We start from the raw sequence: 22067 nt of genomic DNA, 5'->3' as shown, positions 1-22067 counted from the left end.
TGTGAGAGAGGGGACACAGACCCAAACTGGCTCAGAGAGGCAGACTGTCGCCACTGATATACGTGACCTTATGCTGTCAATCACAGGCTTATCCGTAGTTTCCAGAGACAGCATAAGTGCATGGGTGTTGGGAGGCTTACAATGCTTACGTCACTTACGATGTGGAACTGCAGCTGTTCTTTAAGAGACTGTCGAGGAAAATACAGTCAGTATTTGACACAGGACTTCACAAACTACCACAAACTACCACAAACTATCCCACACATGAGAGATCCAGTTATCACAAACTATCCAACACATCTGATGTTTACCCCAATAACATTTATGCTCTGAGAGCTGCATTTTAATGCGCATTCACATTCTTATTAACCTTTAAGGATTTCAACATGGAAAAAGCTCCTTCTGATCTCTGCATAGGGTGGCGACAATCATCACACCCCCAAAAGAGGACATCACACCCCCAAAAGAGGACAATGTACCAGGAGCACAATGCTACAACACGTAGAATGAAAACTATAAAGTATTACATTAGAGTTGAAAAAATGAATTAGAATTGTATGACATAAATTATTGTTAACACCTTTAGAAACAGAGGAGCCATCGTTAATCTCTCTCTCAGCTTTAATGCCACGGTCCACACTCGCAAGAGTGATGGCGCTTCACTGCGGGTTACACTTTGCAAAGTTCACTGGCAGATATTTTGTCATTCGGGGCGACCGAGCAGATCTAAAAAAGAAGCAGTGATGATGTACCTGCGCTCCGCGCATGCTGCTTGTGTTTATCTGTATCAGTGCGTGTGTGTGTTTAGTAGTGCCTGTTCCTTCACCGCTATTGTCCACATCAAATCTGTGTACTGTACAGTAAGCATGAAATTCATCTTTTCTGCTCTTGGAAATGAGAGAACTGTAATATGCTTCTCCCTTTGGCATTTTCACAGCATTGCCGAGGGCAACACAAGCCCTTACTAACTGACCAGCGTTTACCACGAGCTATGGTATCGCATGCCTCTGTTAACTAATGAAATACAAGGTCATGTAGGTGAGCCAAGGACAAATCAGATCGATCAAGGATAAAACATTTATCTACTTCACTCGAAAAGGAATATTAGACTGAGAACTGGTAGCTGAAAAGACGGACTGTCCGTCCTGAAGCCAGACACCTGGACACCCGGCATCTCAAACGAACCTGAGAACACAAGCTTAGCTTCACAACGGAACCGGTAGCTGGAATAACTACAGCCCAGCCGCTCCCGTAGCTGGGATAACTACAGCTCAGCCGCTCCCGTAGCTGGAATAACTACAGCCCAGCCGCTCCCGTAGCTGGAATAACTACAGCCCAGCCGCTCCCGTAGCTGGAATAACTACAGCCCAGCCACTCCCGTAGCTGGAATAACTACAGCCCAGCCGCTCCCGTAGCTGGAATAACTACAGCCCAGCCGCTCCCGTAGCTGGAATAACTACAGCCCAGCCGCTCCCGTAGCTGGAATAACTACAGCCCAGCCGCTCCCGTAGCTGTGATAACTATTGCACAGCTGCTCCCGTAGCTGGAATAACTACAGCTCAGCCGCTCCCGTAGCCGGAATAACTACAGCCCAGCCGCTCCCGTAGCTGGAATAACTACAGCCCAGCCGCTCCCGTAGCTGGAATAACTACAGCCCAGCTGCTCCTGTAGCTGGAATAACTACAGCCCAGCCGCTCCCGTAGCTGGAATAACTACAGCCCAGCCGCTCCCGTAGCTGTGATAACTATTGCACAGCTGCTCCCGTAGCTGGGATGTGTACACAAACATATCAAGTTTCAAGTTTCAAAGTTTTATTTGTCACATACATAGTCATACATGGTATAACTCACAGTGAAATGCTCTCGTAACTGCTCCACCCGAGCTGAGGAGGTACAGGAACTACAGTATATATATAATTTCCAGTTTTTTACAATTTACAATTTACAGTTATTACAGTCTTTTATGATGTTATTGACATCATATGCAGTGCACAGAGTGGTCCCCAGAGTTTATCAGTTGCCCTGATTCAGGGCCTGAATGGCCTGTGGGAAGAAGCTCCTCTTCAGTCTCTTTGTCTTGGTCTTCAGGGAGCGAAAGCGCTTCCCTGACCTCAACAGAGAGAAGAGCCTATTATTGGGATGGGTGGGGTCCTTCACAATCCCCCTGGCTTTGATCTGGCACCGCTTGTGATTGACAGTCTGCAGGTCAGGAAGTTCCGTATGAGTGATGCGCTCTGCTGAACGCACCACCCTTTGGAGTGCTTGTCTGTCCTGCTTGGCGCTGTTCTCGAACCAGGCTGTGATGTTTCCTGTGATGATGCTCTCAATAGTGCAGGTGTAGAAGTTCCACAGCACCTTGGAGGGCAGTCTGAAGTCTCTTAGGTGGTAAAGATGCTGATTGTCTCTTAGGTGGTAAAGATGGAATTGATGTGGCACGAACAGGACAGGTCTTGTGAGATGTGAACTCCAAGGTACCTGGAACTGTCTACTCTCTCCACCGTGGTTCCGTTGATCCTCACAGGTTGGTAGTGCCGCTCCTGCTTCTTGTGCAGTCCACAATCAGCTCCTTTGTCTTGCTGACGTTCAGGAGGAGATTATTTTCCTGGCACCAGTTCTTCAGGTGTTTAATCTCCTCCAGGTAGGCCCTGTTGTCCTTGTCTGAGATCAGGCCCATGACGATGGTATTGTCAGCAAACTTGACAACGATGGTGGAGCTGGAAGTGGCCAAGCAGTCGTAGGTGTACAGTGAGTAGAGTAGAGCGTTTAGGACACAACCCTGAGGAGGTCCAATGCTGAGGGTGAGGGTGGATGAGACACAGTTGCCCACCCGTACTGATTGTGGTCTGTCTGTTAGGAAGTTGGAGATCCAGTCATACAGGGACAGATGCAGTCCTAGATTCTTCAACATAGTAGTGAGTCTGGAGGGAATGATAGCGTTAAATGCTGAACTGTAGTCGACAAACAGCATTTTAACATAATCACCCCTCCCTTTGTCCAGGCGGGTCAGTGTGGTGTGAAGCAGATGTGCAATTACATCATCAGTGGATGTAGCTGTATGCAAACTGCAGTGGGTCCATGGAGGCCGGCAGCGAAGAAGTGATGAAGTCTCTGGCCAGCTTTTCAAAGCACTTCATCACAACCGATGTGAAGGCAACAGGGTGGTAGTCGTGGAGGCAGGATGGCCAAGTGCCAAGGAGAGGCTGAAGATGTCGGAGAATACCGGGGCTAGCTGGTCTTCGCAGGCTTTGAGGACCCTCCCGCAGATGCCGTCTGGTTCCGCCGCCTTCCTGGTATTCACTCATATGTCACGGGCCATTCATTTAAACATCTCTCCAAACTTCTGATTACATTAATTAAATGGCATACGATACCTCATGGCTTACTCTACGTTTTTTGTCTGCTGCTTAATCAATCATGTTTGTTTATGTATAGACATTTGTTCGGTTAACAGTAGCCATGGAAAACTAAATGAAAACAGAGTCCGTTCTCTGGTGTTCAGAAACTAATCAGCAGTAATGTCTTAGCGGACCAGAGCGCATCTGTCAAGTCTCCATCTCCGTGTGACAGATCTGCACCAGCCGTCGTAGCACTCACTTACAGGCTGACTGATGACAATATGGATGACAGATAGCTTAATGAGATGAGCAAGCATCTCAATTAAATGTCGATTAGATATAGAAATTGCTTCGCCTCTCTCCTACTGTATACACTTTTCATTTTTAGAGGTTTCTCCCTTGATGAAGTTTTTAGTTTTCTTGGATCATGAGGACAAGTTTGTTATTTTTTAATTTTAATTTATATTATTGAAAACACCCACAAACAAACATGAGAAGATGTGGGACCAAACCTGTTTGCCCACGTGGTTTTTCATTCTGCTTTATGATCCAAACAGTAGCTGGCTGGTCATGCCACACCTCTGTAGTTCCTGTATGTAGAAGGGCTGTTGCCATAGCAACTGTCGCATGTATGTTGACATCTGTAAATTTTAGGTCATCCTCAAGCATCTCTGTGAATCAAGTCACAGGTCTTACATTTAGCCACACCCACCAGATGTTCGTTTAGCCCCCACCCCCCAGATGTTCGTTTAGCGAAGCACCCACCAGATGTTCATTTAGCCACACCCAGCAGACGTACCTTTAGCCACTCCCACCAGACGTACATTTAGCCACACCCACCGGACGTATGTTTAGCCATACCCACCAGACGTACGTTTAGCCACACCCACCAGACGTATGTTTAGCCATACCCACCAGACTAGCCTGACCACCAGATTTACATTTAGCTACAAATCCTGTGCAATTTAGACATAAATACAGATCATTGGGTTGGAAAAAAAGTTCAAAACAATTTAGATCCAACATTAATTAGCATTGATTTGTGCTTTTGAATGTAGCCTGCAGACTGGTGTCTGTGAAATGTGTTTTTATTTACAGATTTGCTCATGGCCAAGCTAACTGGCAGTGACCAACTGCACGAGTCATATCTCACTCTCTCCAAATTACAGCACCCTGTGCCAGCTTGAAAATGAACAATCAATATCTGTGAATGAATAATCAATATCTGTGAATGGTTAACAAGGATACACACACACACACACACATATTATATATATATATATATATATATATATATATATATATATATATATATATATATATATATATATATATATATATATATAATTTATTTTTATTTATTTATTTTATTTTTTTGGGTGTCATCTTATTCATTTGAAATTAAAGCTTTTGGGGTTTATTGAGATTTTCTATTTGATGTTTTAATCTGATAGATGATAAAAGATTATTGTCTAGATGTATGTTTAGAATAATGTTTAGATCATAAAGATTTTTAGGTTAAAAGAAATTTAAGAAGTGACTGTGCCCCCCCATCAACTGTACTTGAATGAATGATTGAATGAATGAATATATGAATGAATGTCCAGAAACAGAGACAGTAAAGGGAATCATTTTATCACTGAAGACTATTTTGAAGACTATGTTTAGCCTCTGTTCACTGTAGCTTACACACAGCAGTCTGATCACTCACCTGTCTGCAGAGAGAACCTGTTCTCGTGCTGTCTGATTACTCACCTGTCTGCAGAGAGAACCCGTTCTCGTGCTGTCTGACTACTCACCTGTCTGCAGAGAGAACCCGTTCTCGTGCTGTCTGATTACTCACCTGCCTGCAGAGAGAACCCGTTCTCGTGCTGTCTGATTACTCACCTGTCTGCAGAGAGAACCCGTTCTCGTGCTGTCTGACTACTCACCTGCCTGCAGAGAGAACCCGTTCTCGTGCTGTCTGATTACTCACCTGTCTGCAGAGAGAACCCGTTCTCGTGCTGTCTGACTACTCACCTGTCTGCAGAGAGAACCCGTTCTCGTGCTGTCTGATTACTCACCTGTCTGCAGAGAGAACCCGTTCTCGTGCTGTCTGACTACTCACCTGTCTGCAGAGAGAACCCGTTCTCGTGCTGTCTGATTACTCACCTGTCTGCAGAGAGAACCCGTTCTCGTGCTGTCTGATTACTCACCTGTCTGCAGAGAGAACCCGTTCGCGTGCTGCCTGATTACTCACCTGTCATGGATGTAGTATAAGTCAACTGTGCAGTGAGTAGCTGACAGACTCTGGACAACAACAGAAGAGGAGCGTGGCTTAGTGGAAGGTGAAGGCACATCTGATATCCTGCACTCATAACTCATCCTCCTGTATGCAGGATGAACTGGGCTGTGGGAACCTGTAACATCTTTTCTTATTGACTTACTGCAGATCTCAGTCCTAGTCATCTATAAAGCTTCTCTGTGCCAATATGTGAACAACTCAATATAAATAAAAGGTTATTCAGAAATGTATTCGACAAATTGGTGACTGTCAGTGGAGAACATTGTACTCACCAGTGGCAAATATAGTAACGTTGACTTCAGCACACAGCTACAAACTTCAGCGGTTGAGTTTGAGTGAAGAAAGAAAGTTTGGAGAACTCTAAACACCTCTATCTGTGTATCGTTCAACATGGCAAGATTTGTTCTTTTTCACATGCGCATCGCTCTTCTCGGATTAAAACCTCTTTTAAATCTGACAAGTGACTTTGTAATAAACCTCTGCGATTCCTTATCACACTCAGCTCAACGGTGTCTTCCAAATCATATCTTTCACCAGCACTATGAATCTCAGTCTGCCTCACTGACCTCATGGTGTCTTAAGTGTACACATCTCTGTCAACTCACACCAGTCAAATGTCTAATCACACCTAAATATTTGGTCTCAGAGAAGCATTTATTACCTGCTGTACTAATTTAAATTCAAAAGGAACTCCTTAATGGGAGTTCAGCATCCTCTGATCTATGAATTACCCAACCGCCATTGCCACCAACACGTCGAGATGAACATCAAGCCTCGTCCCTCACAGCAGCCTGAGGACCCTGGCTGGACCCTGGCTGGACTGTGGCCTTCTGTGCTGGTTCTGGAGCCTGGCCCACTCTCTCTGGCTGGGACAGGTAGAGGGAAGGGTGGAGGAATAGTTCAGACAGCATGAGGGACCACAGCGTTCCTCCACCTCCACCCCTACCACCTCATCCACCTACGACTTCCCAGTCTGATATACCAGCTCTGGCATTATCTAACACCTGTGCGTATCATTCATCCACCCAATACACGCACGCACACACACACACACACCTTCACATTCATGCAGAGTCAGTAACTCTCAGTCTCATGTGGAAATTACTACAATGAAGCACTCATTCAAGTTTTTGAAAGAATAATAACAGTAATAATTCTCCCATTATTTGGATGCAGGAGTTTCAGAGGCATGTTCACAGATGTCAGCTCTCACGCTCCTGCTCAGCTGTGCATGCGTGCGCTGGCCACTGGGCTTACAGAAACGCAGCTGCTGTTGGTCGAGCAGCATACGCCTCAGAGATTCAGAACTGCTCTGTGGTATATTTATGGAGGCATGCTGCTGAGATTAACAATCCAGTGCTCATCATAGAGTGGAATTATACAGGAAATGTTATCTTTCTGTACTGCTGATTTCAAATTAAGGTATTGATTCCAGAGCGTATCGATTTGTAATGAGAAAGCGTGTTGGCAGAGACGCGTCGCCTAAGAGCTTGTTAACAGATGCACACTGCTGCTGAATTACTGATTAAATAAACAAAGACTTCTGAAGAGGTGCTTGTAATGACTGTGTGTGATGATATCTATTACACACACACACACATACACACACACACACACACACACACACACACACACACACGCAAGCAAACGCAAGAACCCGGTCAGGTGAAGAGCATTTCAGAGCGGTGCCCTCTTCTGACCTCATTAAGGTAGAGTGGCTAATGTTGTGACCTGTGCATCATCACGGTAAATAACCTGGCAGGATGGCAGAGTGGAGCCCAGTGGCAGTTACACTGTGACACAACAGGAAGTGACTCAACAGGAAATGACACTGGGTAAATCCAGACATTCCACAACAGGAAGTGACACTGAGTAAATCCAGACACTCCACAACAGGAAATGACACAACAGGAAATGGTACTGATTAAATCCAGACATCTATCTATCTCTAGTATTCAAACATGAATGAATGAAGTTATGAATGAATGAATGACACTTATGAAGTGCCTTTCTCAGAATCCAAGGAAACTGTATAGTCAACACAGTTTTTACATCCAGTAAACACACCAGTGTGAAGCAGCAGCCAATCGCACAGAGTGTATAACCACAGCATCCCCTGACACACACACACACACAATATCTCAAATGGAAACCCCAGCACCCCCTGACACACTCACACACACACACACACTCACACACACACACACACACACACACACACACACACACACACACACACACACACACACACACACACACAGTATCTCAAATAGAAACCATAGCACCCCCTGGAGGATTGCATTGAGTCCAGGAAGGGGAGAGAGGAAAACACCCAGGATACTGTCCATCATGGGGCGCACACACACACACACACACACACACACACAAACACACACACATGGACACAGACAGAGCACCATCCACCACGGGGTGCACACACACACACACACACACACACACACACACACACACAGCACCATCCACCACGGGGCACACACACACACACACACACACACACACCAGGAGACAAAGCACCATCCACCACGGGGTGTGCACACACACACACACACACACACACACACACACACACACACACAAACACCAGGACAGAGCATCATCCACCACACATGGAAACTCCATCCAGATATGGACCTGAGACCATAGTGCTGAGAGGCAAACATACTGTGCCATATTTTATATTAGGACAGCCTCATAATGAATCCAAATTCATTATTTTTAATGGGGTACTGGTTTTATCTAATAATAATTTATGAAAAAAACTATTAACTGAAAATTTCTGTTTGCATAAGAATCCAGCATCTGCTGTAGGACCTCCAGTGTAACACAGATGAGAGATTTCATACTAACAAGAACGAAACTGGCCTATTAAGCCCTATACCTGAGAGTTATTCTAAAGCATTCAGCTTTTCTCGATGAAAGACTCCCTTGATTCAAATATCGTTGCTCAGACACTGAAGGAGAGCTGTAAATGAAGACCAAAGAGCATTCTGATGACATGCTGAGTACATTAGGAAAACCTGAAAAGACTTCAAACTAATGTCTAAGAGTTTGAATGTCCCAGTGTGCACTGGTGGACCACCTGGGAGGAAACGCAAGTTTCTTTGTCCCAGCCACGTGCCATCTAGACAAGGACGACCCTCAAAACTTGTGAGGGAACCTACAGAAACGCCACAAAACACCAGCAAACTCTGACATACACGTTGACTACACAAACACAAGCAGACGGGAACAGCAGAACAGCAAAAACCTGAACGTCCTACAATGGCCAAGTGACAAAGCTGTTTAAAACTCATCCCAGCAGACTTAAAGCTGGTTGAAACCCATCTCACCACTCTTAAAAGTGTTATTGCAGCAAAAGGTGATTTCTACAAAGTGCGGGTCTGTAAGGGTAAAAATGTCCGGCTGTAAAGTTTGGGACAGGTGGGTCAGGGTACACAGAGTGTCATCTCTGATCCTCAGTGTTCTCTGCTATAAAAAACCTCTAAAATGTGGGAATGCCTCCTCCAGCTGGATATGTGTGTGGTGTGTTACACTGAGTGCTGGGTTTATCAGGTACATGTTCTAACAGTCTGCCACACGTTTTACAGATGTAAGATGTACTCTTCCACTGCTGGCACTATTATTGTACTCTAAGGTCAAGGGTCAGCTGATTGACTGCACCTGACTCCTGGAAATGTCATGCAGCCTCTTACTGGACTCTTTAATGAGAGGCCTGGATTTGATCAAAGACTGAATGTTTTTAATATGGATTTATACTAACATTTAACATTTTAACATTTAGCTGATGCTTTTTATCCAATTTACAATTATGACTGAGCACAACTTGAGTAATTGAGGATTAAGGGCCTAGCTCAGGGGCCCAACAGTGGCAACTTCTCAGTGATTGGGCTTGAACCAGCAACTTTCCAATAAAAAGTCAAGTACCTTAACCACTGAGCAACAACTATCCCTGCGCAGAGACGCGGGTGCTGTAGATAGGAGCTAGCATCTGTCCCTCGGTCTCTGCCGGCACATATCAAGCTCTGACGCTGATAAAAGCAGAAAAAAAGGTAGGAACTAAGAAAGAATAAAGAAGGAAAGAAAATGACTGAAAATATAGAGAAACTGAAAGGCAGAAGCTTGTTAACATAATACTGGCAGAAAAACATTTAGGTATGTACACACACACACGGGACAAGAAGTTACTGTCAAATTTCTCTCTCTCTTACATATGCACACATATATCATTTCAAAAGCAGAAAGTTGTTGTCTACTTTCTCCCTGCATCACACACACACACACACACACACACACACACAGAGGTGGTGCTGAGTTAGCTGGTTGCCGTGGTTCCCCACTGCATGTTCAGATAAAACAGTCACGCATTTCCTGTTCTCGTGCCACTAAAAGCTCCATCACAGCTCGATTTCCAAATCGATTGTGACCGCTACGTTGCCCAGACTCGCCACCTGGAATAATACGCTTGAAAACAAGCGGGCGAGATATCGACGTGGAGAGAGAGAGGAAACCAAGGCTCTCTGGCCCAGCCCTGCCTCACTGCCTGCCTTACTCCACACACCCTGACTCTCAGTTCACAACTTTTCCTGGGAGTGGAGGCTCTTACCCTGAATAGATTTAAGTCCCCAACCTCCTGCACACTGCAGTTCCCGCCCTGTCGCGGAGCAGCACTGCTAAGTGCCATTTCTCACATTTCTCACAGGCTTTAGTGTGCAGCGGCAGTAGGGCATGACAGAGGCCGAACGAAATCACCAGCAGGTTGTGATTGGCTAAAACACCCTGAAGGTATTATGTCTGTGGGTGGTAGAGGGGCAGGGAGTGGGAGGGGCAGAGATGGGCAGGGAATGGGCGGAGCAGAGACGGGTAGGCAGTGGGTGGGGGAGAGAGGGGCAGGGAGCGGGCGGAGCAGGAGTAGAGTGTCACATTCCTCTCACTGAGGGCAGCCCAAGTAGTGGAATACAGTGTGTGTGTGTGTGTGTGTGTGTGTGTGTGTGTGTGTGTGTGTGTGTGTGTGTGTGTGTGTGTGTGTGTGTGTGTGTGTGTGTGTGTGTAGGCAAATAAAACAGGGCAGTAATTATTCTCATTACATCAAGCTGATCAGTTGAAAGTAATGTTCTCCTCTCTGTGTTCTCTCTGTGTTCTCCTTTCTATGTTCTCTCTGTGTTCTCTCTATGTTCTCTCTGTGTTCTCTCTATGTTCTCTCTGTGTTCTCCTTTCTATGTTCTCTCTGTGTTCTCTCTATGTTCTCTCTGTGTTCTCTCTATGTTCTCTCTATGTTCTCTCTGTGTTCTCTGTGTTCTCCTCTCTATGTTCTCTCTATGTTCTCTCTGTGTTCTCTGTGTTCTCCTCTCTATGTTCTCTCTATGTTCTCTCTGTGTTCTCCTCTCTATGTTCTCTCTATGTTCTCTCTATGTTCTCTCTATGTTCTCTGTGTTCTCCTCTCTATGTTCTCTCTGTGTTCTCTCTATGTTCTCCTTTCTTTGTTCTCCTCACACACACACACACACACACACACACACACACACACACACACACACACACACACACACACACACACTACGTGCACATAGTGTACAGGAAACATGTCTCAGAGTGGAGAATGCTCAGCAGGTTTTGTTTCTGTGTCACTTAGGAACCAGACTGTATAATTCAATTAACACTGGAAAGTAAAACTATCCAAACATAATTCTGGCTAGCACTGGGAGTGTATTCCAAAAGTGATTTCTAGTGGTGGGACACCAATGTGGTCTCTGTCAAAGAATCCATAGATCATTTCCAAAATGTAAAGCGATTCTGTGCTAATTCATTCCAAACACTGATTAATATGATCCCCTGTCAAAGTGGACCATGGGCATGAGTGCTAGTATGAGATCACTAGTATGGGAGTGCTAGTATGGGAGCGCTAGTATGAGTTGTACAAAATGTCGGTGCTACTGTAAGAATATTCCTTGCTTAATGTCATTGATCTTCAAACTGTCAGAATTAGACGCTGACATGTTTTTTAGAGACCTCTCTTCCCATTTTATTGATGAGTGCTGTGCAGATGTTAAATATCTGCCTTCTGTTACAATGAAATGACTTTCAGACACAATGAAAACTGCTCTACACACATGCAGCCACACATACACACAAGCATAGTGAAACTATGCATATTTGCATAGTTATTATATGCAAATGTGAATAGTAGGATATTTATGTGAAAATGTTTCATATGTATGCACAAGTGTTTCATATGTATGTTCAAGTAGTGTGTGCGTGTTCGCGAGTGTTTCATTGATTTCGCCCTAAATGGCTTCTCATACATACAGCTACACACACACACACACACACACACACACCCACACACGCACACACGTGCACACACACTGCACACATTCATACACACACGCATGCATGCACATACACACATACACATACACACTCACACATACATATATGCGCCCACACACACGCACACACAAAACTGCCCATATACAATAGCTTACATAAGGCCTATGCAGAATTGTACAATAACCTTCTTCCTGTGTAACAGCTCTTTAAAGTGGCAGTCACCTGCTAGAGTGTCAGTGTGTGACCTTTGTGGCGTAAACAGATCTGATTCAGTGTTATCTCAGAGTTTGAGGAGTTTTATCCTAGAACCTTTAGATGAGGAGGAATCATCTCACAATGCACAATAGCAGGACAGGTTTATCATAAAGATGTCTCACAATACACAACAGCAGGACAGGTTTGTCACAAAGATGTCTCACAATACACAACAGCAGGACAGGTTTGTCACAAAGACGTCTCTTCTCTGGTTACTGTTTCCAGTGGTGCTGTACCTGTTGTGCACTGTAGTTTTCTGTCACAGTCCCGTATTCACACACAGGCTATGGTTTCATTCGTAGTCCAGCAGGGCTTATTTGATGTTTACAGAACGACCTGATGACTGAATGGTTTCTGCCGTGCTTTATTAGTCTGACCCCTGACCCCTGCTGAACAGGTTTGGATTCTGTGTCACTCAGGGGGAGATACAGCAGTGCAGGGGGTAGCTCCCCCCTCACGCTCCACCTCACGCCCCCTCACCCCCTCACGCTCACCCCCTCACGCTCACCCCCTCAACCCCCCCATGTCCCCCCACGTCCCCCCATGCTCCACCTTCTATCCTTTCCTCCATTCTGCTCCTGTCGCTGTGTGTGACAATCTGCACTTCGCTCTCAAATTAGCTCTGTGACTCATGGGAGACTCACACAATCTCTCTCTCTCTCTCTCTCTCTCTCTCTGTCTCTCTCACTCTCTCATTCTCTAATTTTCTCCTTCTGTCACTCTCTGTCTCTCTCTTTCTTTCTCTTACTTTTGTGTGTGTGTGTGTGTGTGTGTGTGTGTGCATCCTGTTAGCTTAGCTGTGTTACTGACTGCCCTGAGGATCAGCGTTCCATGGTTCCACTGTGCTGAGCAATAATGAGGGTGGGAGAGAGGAAGAAACTCCTGGATGTTCACGCTATGCTTAGCTGTGCGTGGCCATAGCCATCTACACTTGACTTCACCATTTGTGCCTAAAAACCGTTGCCAAACTTTAAATGCTTAAAGTTTGTCTGCCAAAATTTTGCGATTTCAAACTAGAATCTATTAATGCTTCACACGAAATACCTTTCTACACAGAAATGATACCTCTCAACACAGAGTCCAGCACTGGAGTCCAGCCCCAGAGTCCAGCTTTAGAGTCGAGCTCTAGGAAAAAGACAGCTGGGGTAAACTTATGCTCTACAGGATGGCAGCGTTCTTCTGGGGCCTATGGACACCTCGCTGAGTTCTCTGAAGTGCCCCAATAAAGCACTGAAAATGCACCCAGTTTATCATCACTCTATACACACGTGATTGCACCCAGTACAAATACAAATCCATTACATTGAGAGTCCATACAATCACATTCTTAAAGAATGTCTCAGCATAGGAATAAACACAAAAGACCAGCAACATCCACACCGCCATCCACACCCTGGGGAACGAGGAAACATTACTGCCCACTTCAGCAGCAGAACTCACCTAGATAGAACAGCAGCCATGCACGATGGAAGCAAAGCTGTTTATAAACATAAGATGAAACCAAAAAATATATCGTACAAATACTTTACAATATATGCACATTCAAATTTAGTTTATATAGAAACCTGTTTTAATATATTTTATATAGACACCTAGTTAAGTTACATTGCTGTTAGTGTTTGATTAGCGTCTTTAGCAGAACTAAATTTAGCCCACAAGTGTCTGATCTCAAATGCTTCATCTGGCTGCAGGTTTTTGTTGCAATAAAACATGTGCCAAAGAATCAGCTGAATGGGACGCGTCATCTCCCAATGAGGAGGCGCTTCCTCTCTGCCAAACATTTCAGCACATGAAAGGGCAGGCTAAGTGCCAAGGGGCCGTGTCTTTGGAGGGAGGGACTTTGGTGGGAGGGGCTTTAGAGAAAGGTTTAGATGGAGGACATGGAGTGAAGGTAGGGGTGGAGCGCTTTCGTGACTCGGTCTAGTGGAAGTTATCAAGAACTATAACATCAGTCAGAGCATCCAAATGTCAGCTGTGCCTGCGGCGGAAAGCTTAAAGAGGAACACACGGCATGTGTGGAGAAGAAATCCCGGAAGCGTTGCGGGAAGCCTGTCATCTGGTGACAGCACAGAGTGTGTGTCATTCAAGCTGGGCCCATTCACGAAGCTTCACCTCATCTTCTGTTTTGTTCCAGCTCCTTCAGAAGTGGAATTCTTTCAGACCCTCAAAGACACAACGGCTTTCACGGTGACGGGAAGGCTTTTGGAGGGAAAGGAGGTGAATTTTCTCTCAGTTCTTATTTTACCTGTACTCTTATTTTACCTGTGCTCTTATTTTAACTGTGTTCTTAATTTACCTGTACTCTTATTTTACCTGTACTCTTATTTTACCTGTGCTCTTATTTGAACTGTGCTCTTATTTTACCTGTGCTCTTATCTTACCTGTGCTCTTGTCTTACCTGTGTTCTTGTTTTACCTGTGCTCTTGTTTTACCTGTGTTCTTGTTTTACCTGTGCTCTTGTCTTACCTGTGCACTTTTTCGGGCTTCCAGGCCTCTTTCCATGCATCCCCAGCTTGCAGTTGAAGTTTTCTTCCCAAAATTCGGCAAACCAGACGTTCCTCCTGTTGTTCGAGAGAGATCGGCTTCGGAAGTATCGGTCAAAGGCTGTGGTAGAGAGGAAAGTATAAAGAGGGAGAGAGGGAGACAGGGAGCGGTAGACAAGGAGAGTGGAGAGTAGGAGAGTTGAATGGAGAGAGAGAGAGAGAGAGAGAGAGAGAGAGAGAGAGAGAGAGAGAGAGAGAGTAACCTTGTAGTACAGCAGACAGTAGAGTAGAATGCCAATAAAGACAGAAAGAGGCGTTTTCCTATAAATGATTACGCTCCATTATTACATTATGCATCAGCCAATCTGTTGTAGTTGCAGGAGAATTTACAAGACAGGAGCCAACTGTGGACAGGACACACACACACACACACACACTCAACCACATACACCCACAGACAGGGCCAATTGAGAGATTCCAGTTGACCTAACATGCACATCTTTTGAGTTTAGGAGAGAACCCTCTCCCTCAGAGTACCAGAAAGCACCGCGCCACAGAAGAAACCCACGTAGGCACAGGGAGAGAAGGCAACCTCCCCAACAGACCAGGAGTCAAACCTCCACCCAGACAACCAGGAGTCAAAACAGCCCATAGATGACCAGTCATGGCTGCTAGCAGATGACCAGGAGTCAAAGCTGATAGCAGTGACACTCGTGCCTTGTTTGTTTATTTCTGCTTGTTTTTCACTCCCAGCAAAATCTTGTCACAAATTGTAAACCGTTGTGTTTAAGAATTTTTCATTTAAATGTTGGGAAACAGTGAAATAAATCATTTGCAAATCAAGAAATGACTTGAGTGTTTAGTTTTTGCTTGCAGTTGTGCTCTGTAAGCAAACAAACAGTGAAGTTCAGCTCATTTTACAACACCCAAGCACTATATATTTACGATGAAATGTGTAACATATATAAGCCCTGTGTAGCATATATAATCCCTGTGTAACATATTCAAGCCCTGTGTAACATATATATGCCCTGTGTAACATATTCAAGTACTGTGTAACATATATAAGCCCTGTGTAACATGTATAAGCCCTGTGAAACATATATAAGCCCTGCGAAACATATACAAGCCCTGAGTAACATATCTAAGCCCTGTGTAACATGTATAAGCCCTGTGTAACATATTTAAGCCCTGTGCAACATACCTAAACCCTGTGTAACATGTATAAGCCCTGTGTAACATATCTAAGCCCTGTGTAACATGTAGAAGCCCTGTGTAACATGTATAAGCCCTGTGAAACATATCTAAGCCCTGTGTAACATATCTAAAGCCTGTGTAACATGTATAAGCCCTGTGAAACATATACAAACTCTGTGTAACATGTATAAGCCCTGTGAAACATGTATAAGCCCTGTGTAACATATTCAAGCCCTGTGTAACATATATAAGCCCTGTGTAACATAATCAAGCCCTGTGTAACATGTATAAGCTCTGTGTAACATGAATAAGCCCTGTGTGACATATACAAGCCCTGTGTAACATATCTAAGCCCTGTGTAACATGTATAAGCCCTGTGTAACATATCTAAGCCCTGTGTAACATGTATAAGCCCTGTGTAACATATTTAAGCCCTGTGCAACATACCTAAACCCTGTGTAACATGTATAAGCCCTGTGTAACATATCTAAGCCCTGTGTAACATGTAGAAGCCCTGTGTAACATGTATAAGCCCTGTGAAACATATCTAAGCCCTGTGTAACATGTATAAGCCCTGTGTAACATATATAAGCCTTGTGTAACATGTATAAGCCCTGTGAAACATATACAAGCCCTGTGTAACATATCTAAGCCCTGTGTAACATATATGAGCCCTGTGTAACATATTTACGCCCTATGTAACATACCTAAACCCTGTGTAACATGTATAAGCTCTGTGTAACATGAATAAGCCCTGTGTGACATATACAAGCCCTGTGTAACATATCTAAGCCCTGTGTAACATGTATAAGCCCTGTGTAACATATCTAGAGCCTGTGTAACATGTATAAGCCCTGTGTAACATATTCAAGCACTGTGTAACATATGTAAGCCCTGTGTAACATATTCAAACCCTGTGTAACATGTATAAGCCTTGTTTAACATATATAAGCCCTGTGTAACATGTATAAGCCCTGTGAAACATATGCAAGCCCTGTGTAACATATCTAAGCCCTGTGTAACATATTCAAGCACTGTGTAACATACTCAAGACCTGTGTAACATATATAAGCCCTGTGTAACATGTATAAGCCCTGTGAAACATATACAAGCCCTGTGTAACATATCTAAGCCCTGTGTAACATATATAAGCCCTATGTAACATATTCAAGCACTGTGTAACATGTATAAGCCCTGTGTAACATATATAAGCCCAGTGTAACATGTATAAGCCCTGTGAAACATATACAAGCCCTGTGTAACATATTCAAGACCTGTGTAACATGTATAAGCCCTGTGTAACATGTATAAACCCTGTATAACATGTATAAGCCCTGTGAAACATATACAAGCCCTGTGTAACATATATAACCCCTGTATAACATATTCAAGCACTGTGTAACATACTCAAGACCTGTCTAACATATATAAACCCTGTGTAACATATCTAAGCCCTGTGTAACATGTATAAGCCCTGTGAAACATATACAAGCCCTGTGTAACATATTCAAGACCTGTGTAACATGTATAAGCCCTGTGTAACATGTATAAACCCTGTATAACATGTATAAGCCCTGTGAAACATATACAAGCCCTGTGTAACATATATAACCCCTGTATAACATATTCAAGCACTGTGTAACATACTCAAGACCTGTGTAACATATATAAACCCTGTGTAACATGTATAAACCCTGTGTAACATATATAAGCCCTGTGTAACATGTATAAGCCCTGTGTAACATATCTAAGCCCTGTGTAACATATATAAGCACTGTGTAACATACTCAAGACCTGTCTAACATATATAAACCCTGTGTAACATGTATAAGCCCTGTGAAACATATCTAAGCCCTGTGTAACATGTATAAGCCCTGTGTAACATATATAAGCCTTGTGTAACATGTATAAGCCCTGTGAAACATATACAAGCCCTGTGTAACATATCTAAGCCCTGTGTAACATATATGAGCCCTGTGTAACATATTTACGCCCTGTGTAACATACCTAAACCCTGTGTAACATGTATAAGCTCTGTGTAACATGAATAAGCCCTGTGTGACATATACAAGCCCTGTGTAACATATCTAAGCCCTGTGTAACATGTATAAGCCCTGTGTAACATATCTAGAGCCTGTGTAACATGTATAAGCCCTGTGTAACATATTCAAGCACTGTGTAACATATGTAAGCCCTGTGTAACATATTCAAACCCTGTGTAACATGTATAAGCCCTGTTTAACATATATAAGCCCTGTGTAACATGTATAAGCCCTGTGAAACATATGCAAGCCCTGTGTAACATATCTAAGCCCTGTGTAACATATTCAAGCACTGTGTAACATACTCAAGACCTGTGTAACATATATAAGCCCTGTGTAACATGTATAAGCCCTGTGAAACATATACAAGCCCTGTGTAACATATCTAAGCCCTGTGTAACATATATAAGCCCTATGTAACATATTCAAGCACTGTGTAACATGTATAAGCCCTGTGTAACATATATAAGCCCAGTGTAACATGTATAAGCCCTGTGAAACATATACAAGCCCTGTGTAACATATTCAAGACCTGTGTAACATGTATAAGCCCTGTGTAACATGTATAAACCCTGTATAACATGTATAAGCCCTGTGAAACATATACAAGCCCTGTGTAACATATATAACCCCTGTATAACATATTCAAGCACTGTGTAACATACTCAAGACCTGTCTAACATATATAAACCCTGTGTAACATATCTAAGCCCTGTGTAACATGTATAAGCCCTGTGAAACATATACAAGCCCTGTGTAACATATTCAAGACCTGTGTAACATGTATAAGCCCTGTGTAACATGTATAAACCCTGTATAACATGTATAAGCCCTGTGAAACATATACAAGCCCTGTGTAACATATATAACCCCTGTATAACATATTCAAGCACTGTGTAACATACTCAAGACCTGTGTAACATATATAAACCCTGTGTAACATGTATAAACCCTGTGTAACATATATAAGCCCTGTGTAACATGTATAAGCCCTGTGTAACATATCTAAGCCCTGTGTAACATATATAAGCACTGTGTAACATACTCAAGACCTGTCTAACATATATAAACCCTGTGTAACATATCTAAGCCCTGTGTAACATGTATAAGCCCTGTGTAACATGTATAAACCCTGTATAACATGTATAAGCCCTGTGAAACATATACAAGCCCTGTGTAACATATTCAAGACCTGTGTAACATATCTAAGCCCTGTGTATCATGTATAAGTCCTGTGTAACATGTATAAACCCTGTATAACATGTATAAGCCCTGTGAAACATATACAAGCCCTGTGTAACATATCTAAGCCCTTTGTAACATATATAAGCCCTGTGTAACATAGTCAATCCCTGTGTAACATACTCAAGACCTGTGTAACATATCTAAACCCTGTGTAACATATATAAGCCCTGTGTAACATATTCAAGCCCTGTGTAACATATATAAGCCATGTGTAACATGTATAAGCCCTGTGAAACATATATAAGCCCTGTGAAACATATACCAGCCGTGTGTAACATGTATAAGCTCTGTGTAACATGTATAAGCCCTGTGTAACATATACAAGCCCTGTGTAACATATTCAAGCCCTGTGTAACATACTCAAGACCTGTGTAACATATATAAGCCCTGTGAAACATATATAAGCCATGTGAAACATATATAAGCCCTGTGAAATATATACAAGCCCTGTGTAACATATCTAAGCCTTGTGTAACATTTATCAGCCCTGTGTAACATATATAAACCCTGTATAACATGTATAAGCCCTGTGTAACATGTATTAGCCCTGTGAAACATATCTAAGCCCTGTGTAACATGTGTAAACCCTGTGTAACATATATAAGCCCTGTGTAACATGTATAAGCCCTGTGAAACATATACAAGCGCTGTGTAACATGTATAAGCCCTGTGTAACATATCTAAGCCCTGTGTAACATGTATAAACCCTGTATAACATGTATAAGCCCTGTGTAACATATCTAAGCCCTGTGTAACATGTATAAGCCCTGTGAAAGATATTCAAGCCCTGTGTAACATGTACAAGCCCTGTATAACATGTATAAGCCCTGTTTTACATATACCAGCCCTGTTTTACATATTCAAGCCCTGTCTTTGCAATGTGTCTACTATGTCTCTGCCTTCTCACTGCCTTGTCGTTACCATGTCTCTGCTCTGTCTCAACTGTGTCTCTATTGTGTCTCTGCTGTATCTCTACCATGTTTTTGCCTTGTATCTACAGTGTCTCTACTATGTCTCTGCCATGTCTCTACTGTATCTCTGCTTTCTCTACCATGTCTCTACTGTGTGTCTTTACAGCTTCTCTGCTGTCTCTACTGTGTCTCTTTTGTGTCTCTGCTGTGTCTCTACCATGTGTCTGTCCTGTCTCTGCAGTCTCTTCTATGTCCTTACCGTGTCTCTACTGTGTCTCTGCTGTGTCTCTACCATGTCTCTACCCTCACTCTACTGTGTGCCTCTATAGCTTCTCTGCTGTCTCTACAGTGTCTCAACTATGTCGCTGCCCTGTCTCTATCATGTCTCTGATGTGTCTCTAACATGACTCTGCCATGTCTTTTCCATGTCTACTGTGTCTCTGCTGTGTCTCTTCCATGTTGTCTGTCCTGTCCAGTCAGTGACCTGTACTGATTCACTGACCTACAGCAGTTTGGGAGCAGACATTCCCTCCGTCTGTGTGTACTGATGATGTCAGTCTACTTCCCCTCCAGCAGTGTACATGCGCAGCCAGGAAACGTACTTTGCTGGAGTTGCTTGGTAGCGCATGGCCTCACGCTGCAGTAAAACCTTCTGTACATATCCAACACTCTAATGTGAATGTATGAGAGATCTCGGCTGTAACGTTGCGCAGTTCTTTGGCTACACATGACTGCTTCCCCAATGTTTACCAAATGAGGAAGTTTTTTTAAATAGTATTTTTATTCTTGTTTATTCTGAGGAAGGTTATTGTTGTTATTGTTGGCAGTAATTGTTTTTATTTTGCACCATTTTGTGAGCTGACATATGACCTCTCAACGATGACGCTCTCATTCTCTATCACAATGCTGTCATTCTTCAGCACCACACTGTCCCTGATACCACACTGTCCCTGATACCACACTGTCTCTGACACCACACTGTCCCTGATACCACACTGTCCCTGATACCACACTGTCTCTGACACCACTCTGTCCCTGATACCACACTGTCTCTGACACCACACTGTCCCTGATACCACACTGTCCCTGATACCACACTGTCTCTGACACCACACTGTCCCTGATACCACACTGTCCCTGATACCACAATGTCTCTGATACCATGCTGTTTCTGATACTAGACTGGCCTTGATACAAGACTGTCCCTGATACCACACTGTCTCTGTTCACACACTGTCCCTGATCGCAGACTATCTTTGACACCAGACTGTCCCTGATAGCAGACTGTCCCTGATAACACACTGTCCCTATGATCAAACTGTACCTGAAACCACACTGTCCCTATTTCTATATAGTACCTGATAGCAGACAGTCTCTGTCATCAGACTGCATCCAATAACAGACTATCCTTGTATGAAGACACTGCTAGTAGACTGCCCCTTTTAGCAAACTGTATCTGTTCACAGACTGTCCCTGTTAGTGGACTCTACATGTTCATGGACTGTTCCTGTTAGACTCTTCTATTCCCTGTTAGTTGGCTGTCCCTGTTGGACATTTCTAGTCCCTGTTAGTAGACTCTCTCTGCTACCAGATGAACCCTCTTAGGAAACGTTCTCTGTTTACATGCTGCTCTTGTTAGCCGACTATCTCTGCATTCTGAGTGATCATTTATTAGCTGTGCAATTCATCATGTTCTGTTCAGACGCCACTGCCGTTCAGACATTCAGACATTAGCAGCAGTGTTTGTTCTCCCCAGCCAGACGAGGTCATTACCAGCTAAGGACACCCATGTTCATGGAGGTTTTGATGTGGTCAGCTCCTTTGCTCTGAGGCTAATGGAGGTCTTTAGGTATGCAGAAGGCTGTCGAGAACCTCCAATGCTAAGACACAAACTAGAGGCTTAAAACAGAAACTACACAAATATGTGACAGCTCTAATTACATGTGCCAAGTCACAGCAACTAACCAA

At 43.6% G+C, this 22067-nt stretch overlaps 1 protein-coding gene across 5 annotated transcripts in view; it reads right to left on the bottom strand.

The window, feature by feature from the left end:
- grm8a (glutamate receptor, metabotropic 8a) overlaps window positions 1-22067 on the bottom strand; it is a 166662-nt gene that overhangs the window by 27246 nt on the left and 117349 nt on the right. For all 5 annotated transcript variants that reach the window (XM_081722569.1, XM_027007489.3, XM_081722572.1 and 2 more), the window contains exon 8: window positions 14688-14825. In XM_081722569.1, the coding sequence (XP_081578695.1) occupies window positions 14688-14825 (138 nt within the window). The remainder of the gene's footprint in view (window positions 1-14687; window positions 14826-22067) is intronic.

The sequence above is a fragment of the Electrophorus electricus genome, chromosome 11 (genome assembly GCF_041902795.1).
Source record: "Electrophorus electricus isolate QZ-2024a chromosome 11, ASM4190279v1, whole genome shotgun sequence".
Lineage (NCBI taxonomy): Eukaryota > Metazoa > Chordata > Actinopteri > Gymnotiformes > Gymnotidae > Electrophorus > Electrophorus electricus.
The sequence above is the reverse complement of the archived record's forward strand: the minus strand, read 5'-3'. Positions and strand labels throughout refer to the sequence as shown.